The sequence below is a fragment of the Colius striatus genome, chromosome 2 (genome assembly GCF_028858725.1).
Source record: "Colius striatus isolate bColStr4 chromosome 2, bColStr4.1.hap1, whole genome shotgun sequence".
NCBI classification, from domain to species: Eukaryota; Metazoa; Chordata; class Aves; order Coliiformes; family Coliidae; genus Colius; species Colius striatus.
This window is the reverse complement of record NC_084760.1, coordinates 46,789,499-46,805,328: the sequence shown is the minus strand read 5'-3', so window position 1 is coordinate 46,805,328 and position 15,830 is coordinate 46,789,499. Positions and strand designations below refer to the sequence as shown.

Sequence of the window (15,830 nt, the reverse complement as noted above, 5' to 3'; positions counted from 1 at the left end):
GCGAGCAGCCGCAGCCAAAGAGGGAGGTGGGCAGTCAGAATCGGGGCTGCCTGGGCAGGACATCGCCCCACCCCCCACGGGGAAGGTGCGTCGCTGGTCCCTGCCTCAGCTTCCCCGCCGGAGCAGCCGCCGGCCCCGTCCCGTCCCACCCCCCCGCGGGGACCCGTGTCCCGCCGCCCCGCTCCGCGCCCGCCCGCTCTGGGATCCGGCCGGGCGAGCGCTTTATTGCTGTTGGCACAGCGCTTTCCTGTTTTCGTCGCGGGAACGGGCCGGGACTGGTGCTCACCGGGGGCAACGCGGGGAGTGGGGCGCGGGGGGGTACCTCGAAGAGCAGGGGCCGGGGAGGTGGGAGCAGAGACCTGACAGCTCGTTACAGCGATGGGACACAGGCCGACGGGCTCGCGGTGTTTTGCGGAGGGAAACGCGTGCACCCAGAAACCTGCCCGGTGCTTTGAGAGGGCACGTGAGCACCCACAAACCTGTCTGGTGCTTCAGTGGGGGGACGTGGGCACCCAAAAACATGTCCGGTGCTTAGAGTGGCACCCACCCGCCGCACCTGCCCCTCACCCATGGCCACCCCCGCTCCGTGCCTCAGTTTCCCCAGCTAAACAGACCCGGCGGGGAGGGCGCTGGGAGCGTGATGGTCCGTAGGGTGGGCACATGGGGGAGGGAGGTGGGCACGAACGGGAGGAGGAGTGGGCGAGGAGAGGTGGGTATGGAGAAGGGAGGGGCGGCCATAGAGAGGAGTAGGCGCGGAGGGGAGAAGTATCTCGCCATCCTTGCCCTTCCCCACGGGTTGCGGCAGGACAGGTTGGTCCAAGCACCAACTGGCCCCATGGCAATGATACCCTAGGGGCACGCAGCCCCGCGGCAGCCGTGCCCAGAGGCTGTGGCCCGTCGCTGAAGGCCGGTGGCCAGCGGGGTGGGAGGGCGGTGGCCATGGCCAAACACAACACCTGGCAGCCCCGACCGGTCCCGGGCCAACGCCCACGGCCCATCAAAGGGCCCATTGATGGCAGGAGGAGGAGGGGAGGGGGTGTCGTCCCCCCTCCCCGCCCACCACCGAGGCTTCGGGCTGCTCCTCTTCCTCTCCCGGGTCATGAAAACCAGTCGCTGCCCCGTGCCTCAGTTTCCCTGTCAGCCTCGGGGTGGTTTTGCTGCCACTGGGGAGAATCTGAGGTGGCATTAGCTGGGGTCACCGTGGGCAGGGGGGGCATCCCAGAGAATGCACAGCCCATTACCCTCCTGCTCCTCCTTACCCTGTGGCCTGAGAGGGAAGGGGGATGAGGCCAAGAAGCCCCAAATATGAGCTAAAGTGTGTTACTGGGACCTGCCCTCGTAGCAAGGGAGGATTTTTTCTCCTGTCGTAACTCAGTAACTCCCTAAAGACTTCGGTTCCTTAAGGCACCAGCCTTTTCCCTGGTTCCCCCCCACAAAATCCCACCCCTGACCAGGAGCCCTCCTCACACGACACAGGCTGAGGCGGGAAGGGTCTTCCTGCCAAACTGGGGGCGAGCTGTCAGCACCTCCAGTTCCCCCCCAAATCCAGATTCTGCCACCCCTCCCTTAGCAGAGTGAGCACAGGGGGTACCCCCCCTCACCCAGCAGCACGTTTTCTCAGCACAGTATGAATTTAATCGTGACATCAGTACAGGTACTACATCCACAAAACCTTAGGGAGGGCTCAGGCAAAACAGCTCTGGGAGAGGCTGTGCAAAACTCAACCCACTTCCCTCTCCAGAGGCGGTTTCTAAGGAACGGCCCCAGGAATGAAACGCGATTTGGAAAGAAATACTCCCATCCCATAGAGCTGTTCCCACCCCGGGGGACCATTTCCACCCCAGAGAGCCATTTCCATCCCGGGGGGTTATTCCCATCTCAAGGGGGCTGTTCCCACCCCGGGGGCTGTTCCCACCTGAGGGGGGGGACGGGACGGGACACCATTTCCACCCCAGGGAGCCATTTCCATCCCGGGGGGCCGTTCCCATCCCTCGGTGAAGCGCAGCTCTGTCTTCAGCAGCGGTAGCTCGGGTTTCACAAGAAGCCACCGGATTTTACTACCAGCCAAGGGGCTGCAAAGGGCTGTGAGCTCCAAATTCACAGCCTCCAGGCATAGGGGGATCCCCTCAGCTTTGCTGAGTGTTGCCAGTGCAAAAAGAGTCCCACAGTTCCTGTACAGAGTTGAGTTGCTCTGCTGCCAGTCCAGTGGTGGGATAGCAAGAATTTGGGGCTCTTTCTTTAAAAATTCCCATTAGAAGCTACACCAAGCCCTTCCCTTTGAATAAATATTGTCTTTAAAGGCAATTCTCCTTCCTTCCACCCACGTCCCCGAGAACAACAAAACAAGAGAGAGATGGACGTGCAGAGGTACAGATCTTCTCCCTTCGGCAGGCGTCCGTGGCGCAGGGATGCTTGGGATGCTCAGGGAACCAGCCAGGATCTGAAGAAATGGAGGCAGAGTTGGTCACCTTTTTGGGGTGGTTATTTTTTTTGGCATTCTTAGTGATGGTGACAGATTAAGACATCCCAAACTCACTTCATGGTTGAGAAAGGAGAGAGACTTTATTTACATAAAGTCATCTGAATCGTTGCCATCCTGTGGGAAGAGAGAGAGAAACGTGGATTAATGAAAAGGGAAATGGTGAAATGGTGTGCTCAGCAGGATTTCAAAACTGCCGTTTCTCCTGGTTTACTGCCACTCCGGTACAAAGAGCAGGAAATCTGAGCAGTCAGAGGCAGGACACCAGCTCTAGAAGGGCAACAGCCCTGAGGCTCTTGCTCCCCAGCAGTACTGGGACCATCTGCACATCCCAGCCTGACCTCCTGTCTAAGGCAGGAGAAAACTGTGCCAGTCTAATTGGAGGCCAGTGGGGTTCCACAGGGATCGGTTCTGGGGCCAGTCTTGTTCAACATCTTCATCAACAACCTGGATGAGGGGACAGAGTGACCCTCAGCAACTTCCCTGATGGCACCAAACTGGGAGGACTGGCTGATTCACCAGGCACTGTGCTGCCATTCAGCCAGGTCTGGACACGCTGAGAGTGGGGCAGAGAGGAGCCTCCTGAGGTTCAGCAAGGGCAAGTGCAGAGTCCTGCACCTGGGGAGGAACAAGTCCCTGCACCAGGACAGGCTGGGGGTGACCTGCTGGAGAGCAGCTCTGCAGAGAGAGACCTGGGAGTGCTGGTGGTCAGCAAATAAACATGAGCAGCAATGTGCACTCATGGGCAAGAAGGCCAATGGCATCCTGGGGGACATCAAAAAGAGTGTGGGCAGCAGGTGGAGGGAGGTTCTCCTCCCCCTCTGCTCTGCCCTGGTGAGGCCTCATCTGGAGTCCTGTGTCCAGTTCTGGGCTCCCCAGTTCCAGAGAGACAGGGAACTGCTGGAGAGAGGCCAGTGCAGGGCCACCAAGATGCTGAGGGGACTGGAACATCTGTGTGAGGAGGAAAGGCTGCGGGACCTGGGGCTGTTCAGCCTGGAGAAGAGAAGGCTGAGGGGGGACTTCATTAACACTTCTAAGTACCTAAAGTGTGGATGTCAGGAGGATGGGGCCAGTGTTTGTTTTGTGGTGGCCAGTGCCAGGACAAGGGGTAACAGGCACAAGCTGGAACCCAGCAAGTGCCAGTGGCACAGGAGAAGAAACTTGTTTGGTGTTGAGGTGAGGGAGCCCTGGCCCAGGCTGCCCAGGGAGGGTGTGGAGGCTCCTTCTCGGGAGGATTTCAAACCTGCCTGGACACGTTCCTGTGCCCCCTGATGGAGGGGAACCTGCTTGAGCAGGGGCTTGGGCTGGATGCAGGGCCTTGCCAACCCCTACCACTCTATGATTCTTTGAAAAGCAGTGTGGTATCATCTGGGGTTAAGAGCTGGGAGGAGAGCTCCTGTATGGCATTTCCACCACTCCTCACTACTGGGGGACAGCCTGTCAGGAGACACTCATACCTCAACCCAGTTCAAGTTTCAAAGGGAATCCATGTGTCAAGCAGGAGGACAATCAAGAGTTCTTGAAAACCACACACCCCTCTTAAGCTGTTACTCAGGGACTGGAACGCAAAGGTGGATTTCAAAGTCAGGGTCACTCAGAGGAGCTCCAAGATGTTTTTACCCAATGTACCAGACCCAGGGCACAGCATGGGTGTGTCTAGTGCACCAGGACTTCTGCACTTCAGTCCCCAGCCCTCCTGTAATCCACGTCCTCATTTCCCTCCTGCTGCCCTGCACTCCTCTCTGCTTCAGCTCCTTTCCACTATAGTGACCATACTGCTCCAGTCCCACGCTTACACCTCCTTGTCTATGCACTTTCCTCCACGATTCCTCTTCTGCCCCTCAGCACCTACATTCCTCCATCCCAAACCACTGCCCCTACCCCTCCAGTTCATTTCTTATGAGAAATGTCTGTCTTTTCCCCTGCTCTCTAAGTAACAACATGGCATGATCACTCTACAACTCCCTGACAGGAGGTTGTAGTGAGGTGTTAGTCTCTTCTCCCCAGCAATGAATGACAGGACAAGAGGAAATGGCCTCAAGTTGCTCCAGAGGAGGTTTAGGCTGGAGCTGAGGAAGAACTGTTTCCCTGAGAGGGTTGTCAGCCCCTGTCCCAGGCTGCCCAGGGAGCTGGTGGAGTCCCCATCCCTGGAGCTACTACAAAGCTGGGTAGCTGAGGTGCTGAGGGCCATGGGTTAGTGACGTCTGATGGTACTGGGGGAGATGTTGGACTCGGTGACCCGAAAGGGCTTTTCCAACCTCAGCTATATCATGATTTTGCAGACATTTCCAGCAGCACAGGCTCCTCCTGGCTGACACACAAGCAATGAGGCCCTCTCAGAAAGCAATGTCCTTCACTGAGAAAGAGGTGACAGAGATGTGCTCTGTCCTGCAGGTGCTGCCCAAGTCAGACCGCAATGCAGCAGCTGCACCAGCACTAGCCCAGATTGGATTTCAGCTGCCTGGGAAAGGTTTCTGGGGGCAATCTCACCTGATTGGATGACATGTTCTCAGCCTTCATTAACGAGGAGTAGCTCCTGGAAAAGAAATGACATTATCTTACATGATATTGTTTTCAAATCCCACCAGCAAAGAGCTGTTTTGATAAAACACGACAAAGTGCCAGAAAACCAAATGTTCTTTCCTTTCTGAACACGGCCAAATTGGACTAGTATTTGCTTATCTCATGCTTTCTGACTAATCAAAAGAACCACAGAAAGCCCAAGGACTGTGCAGCCTGCTTCTCTACAGCTTTGCTCAGGAACTACCAGCTACATCACCCCAGGAGGTTGACAATCCTTTACTTTGGGGGCCAGCCAAGAGGCAGCTCTGGGGCAAGGTTAAATATACAGGCAGGCCCCTCACTCCACAGCACACACAAGCCTGCTAGCAACTTCTCTACAGCTTAGTTTGCTTCTCTAAGTGCTCTTTTTCAAGCTCACCATGTGTTTAATCACTTGAGAGCTTTTCAAATCCTTGTTTCACCATCATTTACAGTAAAACATGACTTACTAAAGGTTAAAAACAAGTTTTGGGGGTCAGCCATCAGAGATGTCCAGTGCTGGATGGGGCTGTCAGTATGAAGGAAGGAGCTCACATACTGTTGCGCTTCGAAAGAAATGTTAATATGATGATTCAAACGACCATATGCCTCCTTCTGCACTTAAAGCAGTGTATCACAGAGGATTCACACGTGTTTTAATGATCATTGATCTAAGAGGAAGTTGAAGAACTTGAGCCAAGGCTTGAGGCATTCCGAGGCTGGTGCAGAGCTGCATGCAGTTGCTGCCATCTCGGGGACAGAGAGAGCGAAGTGGCTTGGCCAGTTTCACCCAAGCTTTCCAAAGACACAGACCATGTTTATTTTAGGAGTGAGGGGAAATGATTTTTTTTCTAAAGAGAAAAGAGGGGGACCTGGGAGTTCTGGTGGGGAGTAAATAAGTATGAGCAGCAATGTGTCCTCAGAGACAGGAAAGCCAGTGGCATCCTTGGCAGCATGAAGAGAGTGTGGAGAGCACGTGGAGAGAGGTTCTCCTCCCCCTCTGCTCTGCCCTGGTGATGCCTCATCTGGAGTCCTGTGCCCAGTTCTGGGCTCCCCACTTCCAGAGAGACAGGGAACTGCTGGAGAGAGGCCAGTGCAGGGCTACCAAGGTGCTGAGGGGACTGGAACAGCTGTGTGAGGAGGAAAGGCTGCGGGACCTGGGGCTGTTCATCCTGGAGAAGAGAAGGCTGAGGGGGAACCTCATCAGTGCTGAGAAATCCCTAAAGGGCAGGTAGGGAGAGGATGGGGTGAGGATGGGGCCAGTGTTTGTTGTGTGGTGGCCAGTGCCAGGTCAAGGGGTAAGAGGCACAAGCTGGAGCCCAGCAAGTGCCAGTGGCACAGGAGGAGAAACTTGTTTGGTGTTGAGGTGAGGGAGCCCTGGCCCAGGCTGCCCAGGGAGGGTGTGGAGGCTCCTTCTCGGGAGGTTTCCAAACCCGCCTGGACACGTTCCTGTGCCCCCTGATGGAGGGGAACCTGTTGGATCAGGGGCTTGGGCTGGATGAGCTCTGCAGGGCCCTGCCAACCCCCCACCTCCTTTGTTCTGGGATTCTGAGGTTCCATGAAATCACCAGGCTGTGCAGTCATCCCTGCCAGAGCAGATCAGCTGAACCCCAAGTGACACTGGGTTGACTACCAAACAGAACCTCCTGACTCATGTTCCTCTCCCACTGCCAGTGAAAACTGAAGTTACAAGTTGCTCTCTACTATTTCTTACTTACCGAAGTTCTTCCAGCTCTTTCTTTTTCTTCATCTCTTCTTTTTCCTTCCGCTTCATCTCTTGGATCTGAGCTTTCTTCTCATTCCTCTCCTCTCTGTCCCGGGCTTCCTTCTCAGCAGCCAGGTCTGGGAAACGTTCCACTTTTGTCTTCTCTAGTCGGTTCAGGATCTCATTCACCTTCTTCTCCACCGTCAGCATTTTCACCTTTGGAGTGCAAAGAACTATGATCCTTATAAAAAAACAAAACAAACCCCAGACTTTCCTTTTGGCACTTCCTTGATGGAAAGAAAACACCCTCTTTCCACTGCACACATGGCTGAATCCCACAAAAACACAGGCTAAGGAAAATCAAGGAGACCTATTCAGCAGGTTGTGTAAGAGTGAGAAGAGGTCCACTCCCAAAACCCGGGAGCACAAAGCAAATCAGTGTAAGCATTGCTAAGTACATAATTTCATTTCTTGGCACGTGTCTCAACAAAAAGGCCAAGAGGCAAGAATTAGTCTCTGCCAATTTCTGAAGAGGTGGCTGGAGGTCTCTGCAGACTCTTTGGGGGACAAGCTCACACGCTGCTTGTTGTCTGCAGGGTTTTTAGCATTTCTTGTCCCAGCACAGACATGTTTTAGTCAAACAAGTGCACCTCTAGAGAGTCTTTCCTCCCAAGCAGTCAGGCTACACAATTACAATTTAAAACAAACATAACCTGCAGACACTAGGTCAGGCTTGGGAATAGCTCCATGCACTGGTGTGACCTTATGCCAAAGCTGAGCAGCTCTGCCTCTTCACAGGTATCAAAAATTCAGAGGTGAGAAAGCTCCAGAGCAGAGAGCTGGGGAAGGTTCTGGAGCACAAGTCTGTTGAGGAGGGATTGAGGGCCCTGGGAATGTTCAGCCTGGAGGAGGCTGAGGGGATACATGATCCCCCTTGGCAATTACCTGACAGGAGGTTGTAGTGAGGTGAAGGTCAGTCTCTTCTCCCCAGGAATGAATGACAGGACAAGAAGAAGTGGCCTTAAGTTGCGCCAGGGGAGGTTTAGATTGGAGCTGTTGAAGAACTGTTTCCCTGAGAGGGCTGTCAGCCCGTCCCAGGCTGCCCAGGGAGGGTGTGGAGGCTCCTTCTCAGGAGGTTTCCAAACACGCCTGGACACGTTCCTGTGCTCCCTGATGGAGGGGAACCTGCTTGAGCTCTGCAGCTCCCTTCCAATCCCTACCACTCGATGATTCTGTGATATCTCTTATGCTTCAGGAGCAGATGATTCCCTGCCTCCAAGGCTCCTAACAAGGAGCTGTTAACAATCTGCAAGCAGGTCACTGTCAGTGTCTTGCAGCAAAAACTTACATCCTTCTGCCTGTGGAAGCCAATCTGCCCTACATCCATGTCTGCTGTCTTCTTCAGGTTGGTCCACGGTGTGTACACTACATTGACATTGTTCATCTTGCAACCTGGGAAGGACAGGAGAAAGAAAACATTTTAATCCTTACCCTGCAGAAAGAGGCTTTTGAGACTTTGGCGCACATGGAAATGCTTGCAGTTATTCTTGTCCCAGACATTACTAGCTAGGCAGGAAAGAAGAAAAAGGAGAAGTCCTTCCAGTGTTACAGTGAAAGGGAAGAAGCCCACAACATCACTTTCTGCAGTAACATGAGCGCTACGGCAGTGTTAACCAACTCCAGATGGAGACTGTCTCTGCCAGAACAGTGATTGCTAATGGAAAGGGGGCCCCAAGGTGGTGTTAGAGAAGAGACTGTGAGGCCTCCTTGGCTCAGATAGCAAGATGGAGGCACAAACAGGAATCACAGAGATTTAAAATTCTTTCTTACACAAGTCTAACAGGCAGCCCCAGCAGCTGCAGGCAACATCTGCTCCCCCAAGACCTGCAGGCACAAGCTGAGCAATCACAGCAGAAATGGTACAGATGTTTCATACAAAATCCCATAGACTTGTGTTTATCAGAAACAGCTAAACACGTGCCAATGACCCCCCTAGGACTCAATATTACCTTGAATGCTGTTTGCCTTCACTAGATGGGCACAGTCTATCAAAACTTCTTTGGGAATGTCATCCACTGTTTGCCCCTGCAACACAGGAAGGCAAAGTGAGTGGGGCTGCAGGGACCAACGAGCACACAGAAGCCAGGGCACAATGCTCTGCAAATTCAGTCAGGTCATCGATGTCTCATGTTTTACACAGCTGGACCCTGCTGTTCTCAAAGGTGTTCTCCTTATTGAAGCTGGGTGATGGTTCTCAGAATCCCTGAATGGTGTGGGTTGGCAGGGCCCTGCAGAGCTCATCCAGCCCAAGCCCCTGCTCAAATAGGTTCTTCTCCATCAGAGGGCACAGGAACGTGTCCAGGTGAGTTTGGAAACCTCCTGAGAAGGAGCCTCCACATCCTCCCTGGGCAGCCTGGGCCAGGGCTCCCTCACCTCAGCACCAAAAAAGTTTCTCCTCCTGTGCCAGTGGTACTTGCTGGGTTCCAGCTTGTGCCTCTTACCCCTTGTCCTGGCACTGGCCACCACACAACAAACACTAGCCCCATCCTCTCCACATCTGTCCTCTCAGCACTGATGAGGTTCCCCCTCAGCCTTCTCTTCTCCAGGATGAACAGCCCCAGGTCCCGCAGCCTTTCCTCCTCACACAGATGTTCCAGCCCCCTCAGCACCTTGGTAGCCCTGCACTGGCCTCTCCCCAGCAGTTCCCTGTCTCTCTGGAAGTGGGGAGCCCAGAACTGGACACAGGACTCCAGATGAGGCCTCACCAGGGCAGAGCAGAGGGGGAGGAGAACCCCCCTTGACCTGCTGCCCACATTCTCTTCATGCCCCCCAGGATGCCATTGGCCTTGCCCACGAGGACACATTGTTGGCTCATGTTCAGTTTGTTGTCCACACTTGGTGTCAAGCCAGCAATGAATGGTGCTGTTGGGCCACATTTGACTTCCTGCTCCTCCCCAAGTAATCTGCTAAGGGGGCTGCAAATTTGGTTTCCCCACACTGGTGGTTACCTGCACCCTGAGGGTGGTTACCTGCAGACTTTGTGTGTGAGCAAAGACAGCCTTGCCTCCAGAAAGGGCATTTGCAGCTCTTCTGGAGCAGAACAGGAATGTTTTAAAACACACACAGCAGAGGATTACCTTGTGCAACCGAAGGTACACGTGTGCTGACGAGAGCTTATCCACATGGAACCTGCAGAATGAAAAAGCCCGTTTAAGAGAGTGTAAGAGATGGTGACCTGTTCTGAAAGTATTACTTCCTACTGACTGTTAAAACAGCCATCCCATGGACAACACAAGTCTAGAAATGTTCATGCTTTATGTGTTTAAAAGTGGGCAAGGGAGCTGGAGCCTATCCTTCAAGAAACATCAGTCCTCTCAACAGGCGTCTGAAAGGAGAAAAACCCTTTTCTCCTCTCTGATTTTAAATGTTCTGCTACATGCAGGCAGCACCCATCTTCACATGTGGTGGTTTGGCCTATTTACTCTTCAGGGAAACAGCAGACTCATGAACTCTGCATCAGTCACATCACTTACATGACTGGTCTCAATGTCAGAGAAGAAAAATTCTCCCAAGTTTCTCACTGGTCAGTGCCAATGGCTCCCAGAGTCCAGTGCTCTGCCCACAGCAGTGGGAACAGGCACTGCTGCTCTGGATGCAGTGGTTTTGGGAGGTGCTGGTCCCACAGCAGTTCTGTGTTCATTGTAGAGATTCATAAGTGTCCACTGATCCCCAGTCCTCACCCAGCAGTGCTCTCCTCTCCAGCCCCTCTTTACAGCATGACTGTTCATGTCTCAGATGGATCCAATTGTCCTTCTCTAGATCTTTTATAACCCGTCTGGGTTTTTGCCATGATCATTTATTTTTGAAGCCTATATCCTGACTCCGACCCTGCAAACTTCCATGGACAGAGACAGGAACTGATCTCATGTCACCTCCCAACCTTTCTTAACACTACTTTAATGTAAAAGGACTTTTTCCTTTCTGTTGCAAGACAGAAAATGCTCCAGCACCAACACATGAACCCTCACTCTAACCATCCTACCTCAATTCCAAACCCCTCTGAAGCAGAAAATAAGTCTTAAAAGGTGAGACACACTGTTAGGAGAAAAATTCCCAAGATGAACTCTGATACTTGGATACAAAAACCCCAACATGGATGATAGTGTGAGATACAAGATATGAAAGAAGTGGGGAAAGGTGACTTTGATGGTGCAAGTTGTTTGGGGATGAATCTCAAGGTCATCCTATACAACAGTGTAGATATACCTCAAATTCTGTACCAATCAGACAAACATGAGATGGAAAATGAATGTGATACTGCTCCAACAAAGTGCTATTCATCTGAAGTACAATCTCTTCTGCTAGAAAAAGGAAAATATTCCCTTGCCAATTAGCTAACTGCTGACAAAACACCCTCTACAGAGTGTGTTAGCTACTATCTAGTCAGCCTCCCCTCTGCCGAGACACCTCAGCTCATCTGGCAAAGGTTACCTTGAGGAGCAAGAAGGAGGATGATCCACGTAGTGATTGTTAGAAACTGTTAAAGGCAGCAACTGCAGCAACTGCAGCATCTATCTGGTCTGTGCAGTAGTGCCTGAGAACAAGCTAACTCCTTCAGAAACATTTCAAAAACCTCATCAGTCTGGAAAGCTTAGAGACCAGCCAGTAAAGATGCCACTAAATGCTGCTAACAGGATTGAGAAGTACTCACCCCCAGGGCACATGCAGACAAAAAGGCACTGGGAGACAGTGTTTTCTCTAGACATAGTATTTACTGTAGCTCAAAAAACTTAAGGCTCCATCCCCAGGTTCTGCCCGACTCTCCATGACTCCACACATTCGTGCCTCCATTCTCCTCATCCTAGGTTAGCCTTTTGGTTTTGCTGGTTTGCCTCATCCAGAGATTCAGGGGTATGAGGGAGATGCAGGGGAATGAATTTGGGATCAATGGGGTGCCAACAGCTGCCTACAGACCTGCTGCAATCCACCTCCCCCCTGGGATCACACCTAAACTGCTGTGTGGCCTTAGAATAAAGAGAGTCTGAAGTGCCAGTGCAAGCAAGAGGATGCCCGTGATGATCAACTGCTGCACAACTAAAAGCAATTCCTTTGGAGCCAGTTTCAGTCCTTACCAGATGTCTTCAGGCCAGCCATACTTTATTAGGTCTTCATCTGTAAGAAACAAAGTTATCAATGAGCATAGCCGAGCACCTCCTCAACAATAAATCCAACTACCTGTCAAGAGCAGCAACCCTCCACTGTTGGTCAGACTGAACAGGGATAGGAGAGGGCTTGAAGGCAGAAACTGGTAAGACCAGGAATTCCTCCACCACAGCATTTTCCAATTTTCAAGTTTCTTCAAACATCCATGTAACAGGGGGAGACTTTCACATCAAGTCTTCCAAACAGCCACACTAAAGCTTTGTCCTTGGATTGAGCCACCCCAGGATCATATCAATGGCTGCTGTGAAAATGGGAGGCGCAGCAGAACTGTGACAGCAGGAAGAACCCTCACTGGAGAGGGGAAAAATACAGACCAAGCAGGGAAACAGAAGGCTGGTTTGCACAAAAAACAACCTGTAAACCAGTAATTTTATCTACACACATTTCTCTTTCATTTAATTTACTTGTAATTTGATTCTGCCTAGAAGATGTATAAAATGGATTGATCCTAACTAAAAGTAACAGATTTCAGAGGAGTAAGAGGGGTAAGACTGAATTACTCATATTGTTTAAAAACTCCTCCACCCTTGCATCAAATTAACACAAAGTGCAAAGACATCCTTTCCAAACTACCCTAAATCCTCCCCCCCAGACCTAATCCACATCACAACATGAACATACTTACTTTCATACTTATCTTTTCCCATGTAGATGGTGTAAACGGAAGGAACAACTGAGGGACAGAAAGAGGAAAACAAATCAAAAGGGGTTTGGACAAACTGTGCAAGGAATGACAAACATACAGGTTCTTGGTTGCAGAAATTTGAGTGAAACCTGCTTCATCTGCACATCCTGCTTCCCTCCGGGAGCCTGGAGGGAAAGTGATGCTTCCTCCAGATTTTGCCCCCAAGTGCTTTGGAAAGCAGCTTTCCAGGGAAGAGCATCCAGCAAGGAGTAGCTTTCTGGGCAAACACCTTCAACTTCCAGGTGTAGTTGTAGAATCTGTTCAATTCTGCAGGCGGATTGGACTAGATGATCTCTAAAGGTCCCTTCCAACCCCTACCATGCTATGATTCTATGAACCCGGCACACGTCTATGAGCCAGAAAGGCTGCCATTGTATTTATGGTCTGGGATTACGGCCTGGAGTGAAATAGCTCATCTGCTTGGGCCTTGCTCCCCCAAAATACCAGAAGCCCAAACTGAACCTTCCCTGGGTAGTCTGGGAGGATCAAAATTCACAAGACAACAGAAAAAACCCCAAGGTTACATCAACTCCTTTGTCTCATTTGTGGCCCTTTGAGACACTTAAAACAACATCCTGCTCGTCTTCAGGGCTCTAAAGATGCTGCCCATTCTGGGAATGCAAAGAAGCTTTTGACTCCAAAAAGCATCTTTTGAAAACACAGTGTCTAAGCTTGTACTTTCTAAGTCACTAAAAGAGTAGATGCACTTCACTTACCTCCTTCAGCTCTGTCAGTCAAATGAGTTGGATCTCAAAGTGCTCTCTGAGCTAGTACTTTCTGATAGGGTTTATGTTAGAAATCCAACATCACTAGCAAAAAGCCCAAGGGCTAGTAAAGTGAGTGTAAAAAACAAAATGCTCAAAAAATGAAGTTACATTAGGGATGGTTCTGTGAAAAGGAAACCCATCTGTGGGATGAAAAGGAAAAACATCAGCAGTGGCTGCCCAGGGAGGGTGTGGAGTCTCCTTCCTTGGAGGTCTTCAAGACCCTCCTGGACATGTTCTTATGCAACCTGATCTAGGTGAACCTGCTTCTGCAGAGGGGCTGGACTAGATGATCTCTAAAGGTCCCTTCCAACTCCTACCATTCTATGATTCTACGATCTTGCCAAAAAACTGTGGGAGCACTAACATAGCCAAAGAGGTTACTCCCAACCCATGTGATTCAACAAACACCAGGAACAGCGCAACATTTTAGGCAAACCTCAATAATCTCCGTGTTGTAGAGCTCTCCCTGGCAGCAAACCGGATTGGAACGTGTCAGAAACCCTCTGCAGAACTATCATTTAATAACAAAGGAGATTGCTCACGTCATTACCATCCCTGGAGGGATCCCAAAGTGGTGGAGCTGAGGGACATGGCGTAGCAGTGCTGTAGGAGTGTTGGGTTAACTGGTGGACTTGAGGATCTTCAAGGTCTTCTCCAACCTCAACCATACTGTGATTAGCAGAGTGAACTGCAGACTGGCTGTTCCCAGTGCCACTCCAAGTCACTCAACACATCTGACAGGTGCTGTACTGGGCTCTTTGCTCCCAACTAAAAGGGTCATGTCCAGAGAAGTCACTGAACTTCTCAGAAGAAAATGTTTCCATCTGAGTGTCTGGGTACATAAGGAACACAATCAGTGTATCTGCTCACTGAATGTGTGAGGGGTCTGACTTTCCACAACAGAAAAGTTCTTAAAGAAAACCCAAGAACAAATTTATTGAAGAAACCTTCACAAGAATGTTAAATCTTGCCCAGTGCAAGGAAAATGAAGCAGCCAGACACTTGAACCCATCTTGTTAAAGGACTTCACCTCTAGAACTGAAGAAAGCAATGCTATAAAGTACAAGCTTGGGGATACAATGGGACAAGGGCAAAAACCACACTGAAACTTTCACAAGTAGCTTGTATACTGCTAAAATTGTGTGACGCAACACAAAAAAAATATTTCTGTATTAGCCCCCATTTCACCAGCCCACACCACATCGAACCACAGATATATGAAATGCTTCAGAAGGAGCTAATCTTTTCAAATGGAAAAACAACAGAGAGATGTCTATATTCATGAAAAATATTCACAGATGCGTTTCAGTTGGAAAATATCTTGAAGATCCCTGAGTCCACTAACTCCCCTCACAGTGCCAAGCCCACCACTAACCCATGTCCCTCAGCACCTCAGCTACACGGCTTTGCAATAGCTCCAGGGATGGGGACTCCACCAGCTCCCTGGGCAGCCAGGCACAGGGGCTGACAACCCTCTCAGGAAAAAAGTTCTTCCTCAGCTCCCATCTAAACCTCTCCTGAGGCAATCTGAGGCCATTTCCTCTTGTCCTGCCTCTTGTTACTTGGCAAAAGAGACCAACCCCCACCTCACTACAACCTCCTGTCAGGAAGTTGCAGAGTGATGATGTCTCCTCTCAGGCTCCTCTTGTCCAGGCTGAACACCCCCAGGGCCCTCAGCCCCTCCCCAGCACACTTGTGCTCCAGCCCCTTCCCCAGCTCCGCTGCCCGGCTCTGGACACGCTGCGGCCCCTCAGTGTCCCTCTGGCAGTGAGGGGCCCAACACTGAACACAGCACTCGAGCTGCGGCCTCACCAGGGCCCAGCACAGGGGACAGCCACTGCCCTGGGCCTGCTGCCACACCACTGCTGATACAAGCCAGGGTGCCACTGGCCTTCTTGCCCACCTGGGCACGCTGCTGCCTCATCTTCAGCCGCTGGCACCAACCCCCCAGGCCTTTTCCCTGTGGACAGCTTTGCAGCCCCTCTGCCCCTGCCTGGAGCGTTGCCTGGGGTTGCTGTGGCCCAAGGGCAGAACTCAGCCCTTGGCCTTAAAGCACTGGGCAGGACCGCAGCCCAGTGCTCCCGTCACAGAGACGGGGCCCGACCCGTCAGAAGTCCCTCCCGTGGAGTCTCGTTGCAGTGAGCGTAACGGCTTCTAGCGGCGCGGCCCTCATCCACTCACCGTTGGAGGTGAAGTAAAACACCATGGCGGCAGCGGCGGCGACTCCTCAGCCGTCTCGGGCCAGGTGTCCACACAGCAGCCGCTCTGACACTCCAGCAACGCCGGACGTCTCGGTGAGCTAAAAGGGGACGGCGATAAGGGAGCGGTGCGCATGCGCAAAGAGCGCCCCCGCATGCGCAGCACGGCCCCAAGGCCGTGCCCGCCGTTACACGCACGCGCCGGCTCTCCGGGCGGAGAAGCCGCAAGAGC

The 15,830-nt window shown here is 51.9% G+C and overlaps 1 protein-coding gene across 4 annotated transcripts; it reads right to left on the bottom strand.

The window, feature by feature from the left end:
• Positions 1–1,612: 1,612 nt before the first annotated feature.
• On the bottom strand, positions 1,613–15,733 carry CCDC25 (coiled-coil domain containing 25). 4 transcript variants are annotated; one of them, XM_061990226.1, is made up of 10 exons: positions 15,582–15,731; positions 12,574–12,621; positions 11,858–11,897; positions 9,863–9,914; positions 8,735–8,810; positions 8,074–8,177; positions 6,739–6,941; positions 4,970–5,015; positions 2,537–2,596; positions 1,613–2,440 (listed from the first exon to the last, which is right to left on the bottom strand). In XM_061990226.1, the coding sequence occupies exons 1-9, from the start codon at positions 15,604–15,606 to the stop codon at positions 2,567–2,569; spliced, it is 624 nt and encodes a 207-aa protein (XP_061846210.1). In that variant the 5' UTR covers positions 15,607–15,731; the 3' UTR covers positions 1,613–2,440; positions 2,537–2,566. The 4 variants fall into 4 exon arrangements, with proteins under 4 accessions (XP_061846210.1, XP_061846209.1, XP_061846211.1 ...); XM_061990225.1 differs by having other exon boundaries at positions 1,613–2,596; XM_061990227.1 differs by lacking the exons at positions 1,613–2,440; positions 2,537–2,596; positions 4,970–5,015 and adding an exon at positions 5,042–5,586 and having other exon boundaries at positions 15,582–15,732.
• Positions 15,734–15,830: the final 97 nt, after the last annotated feature.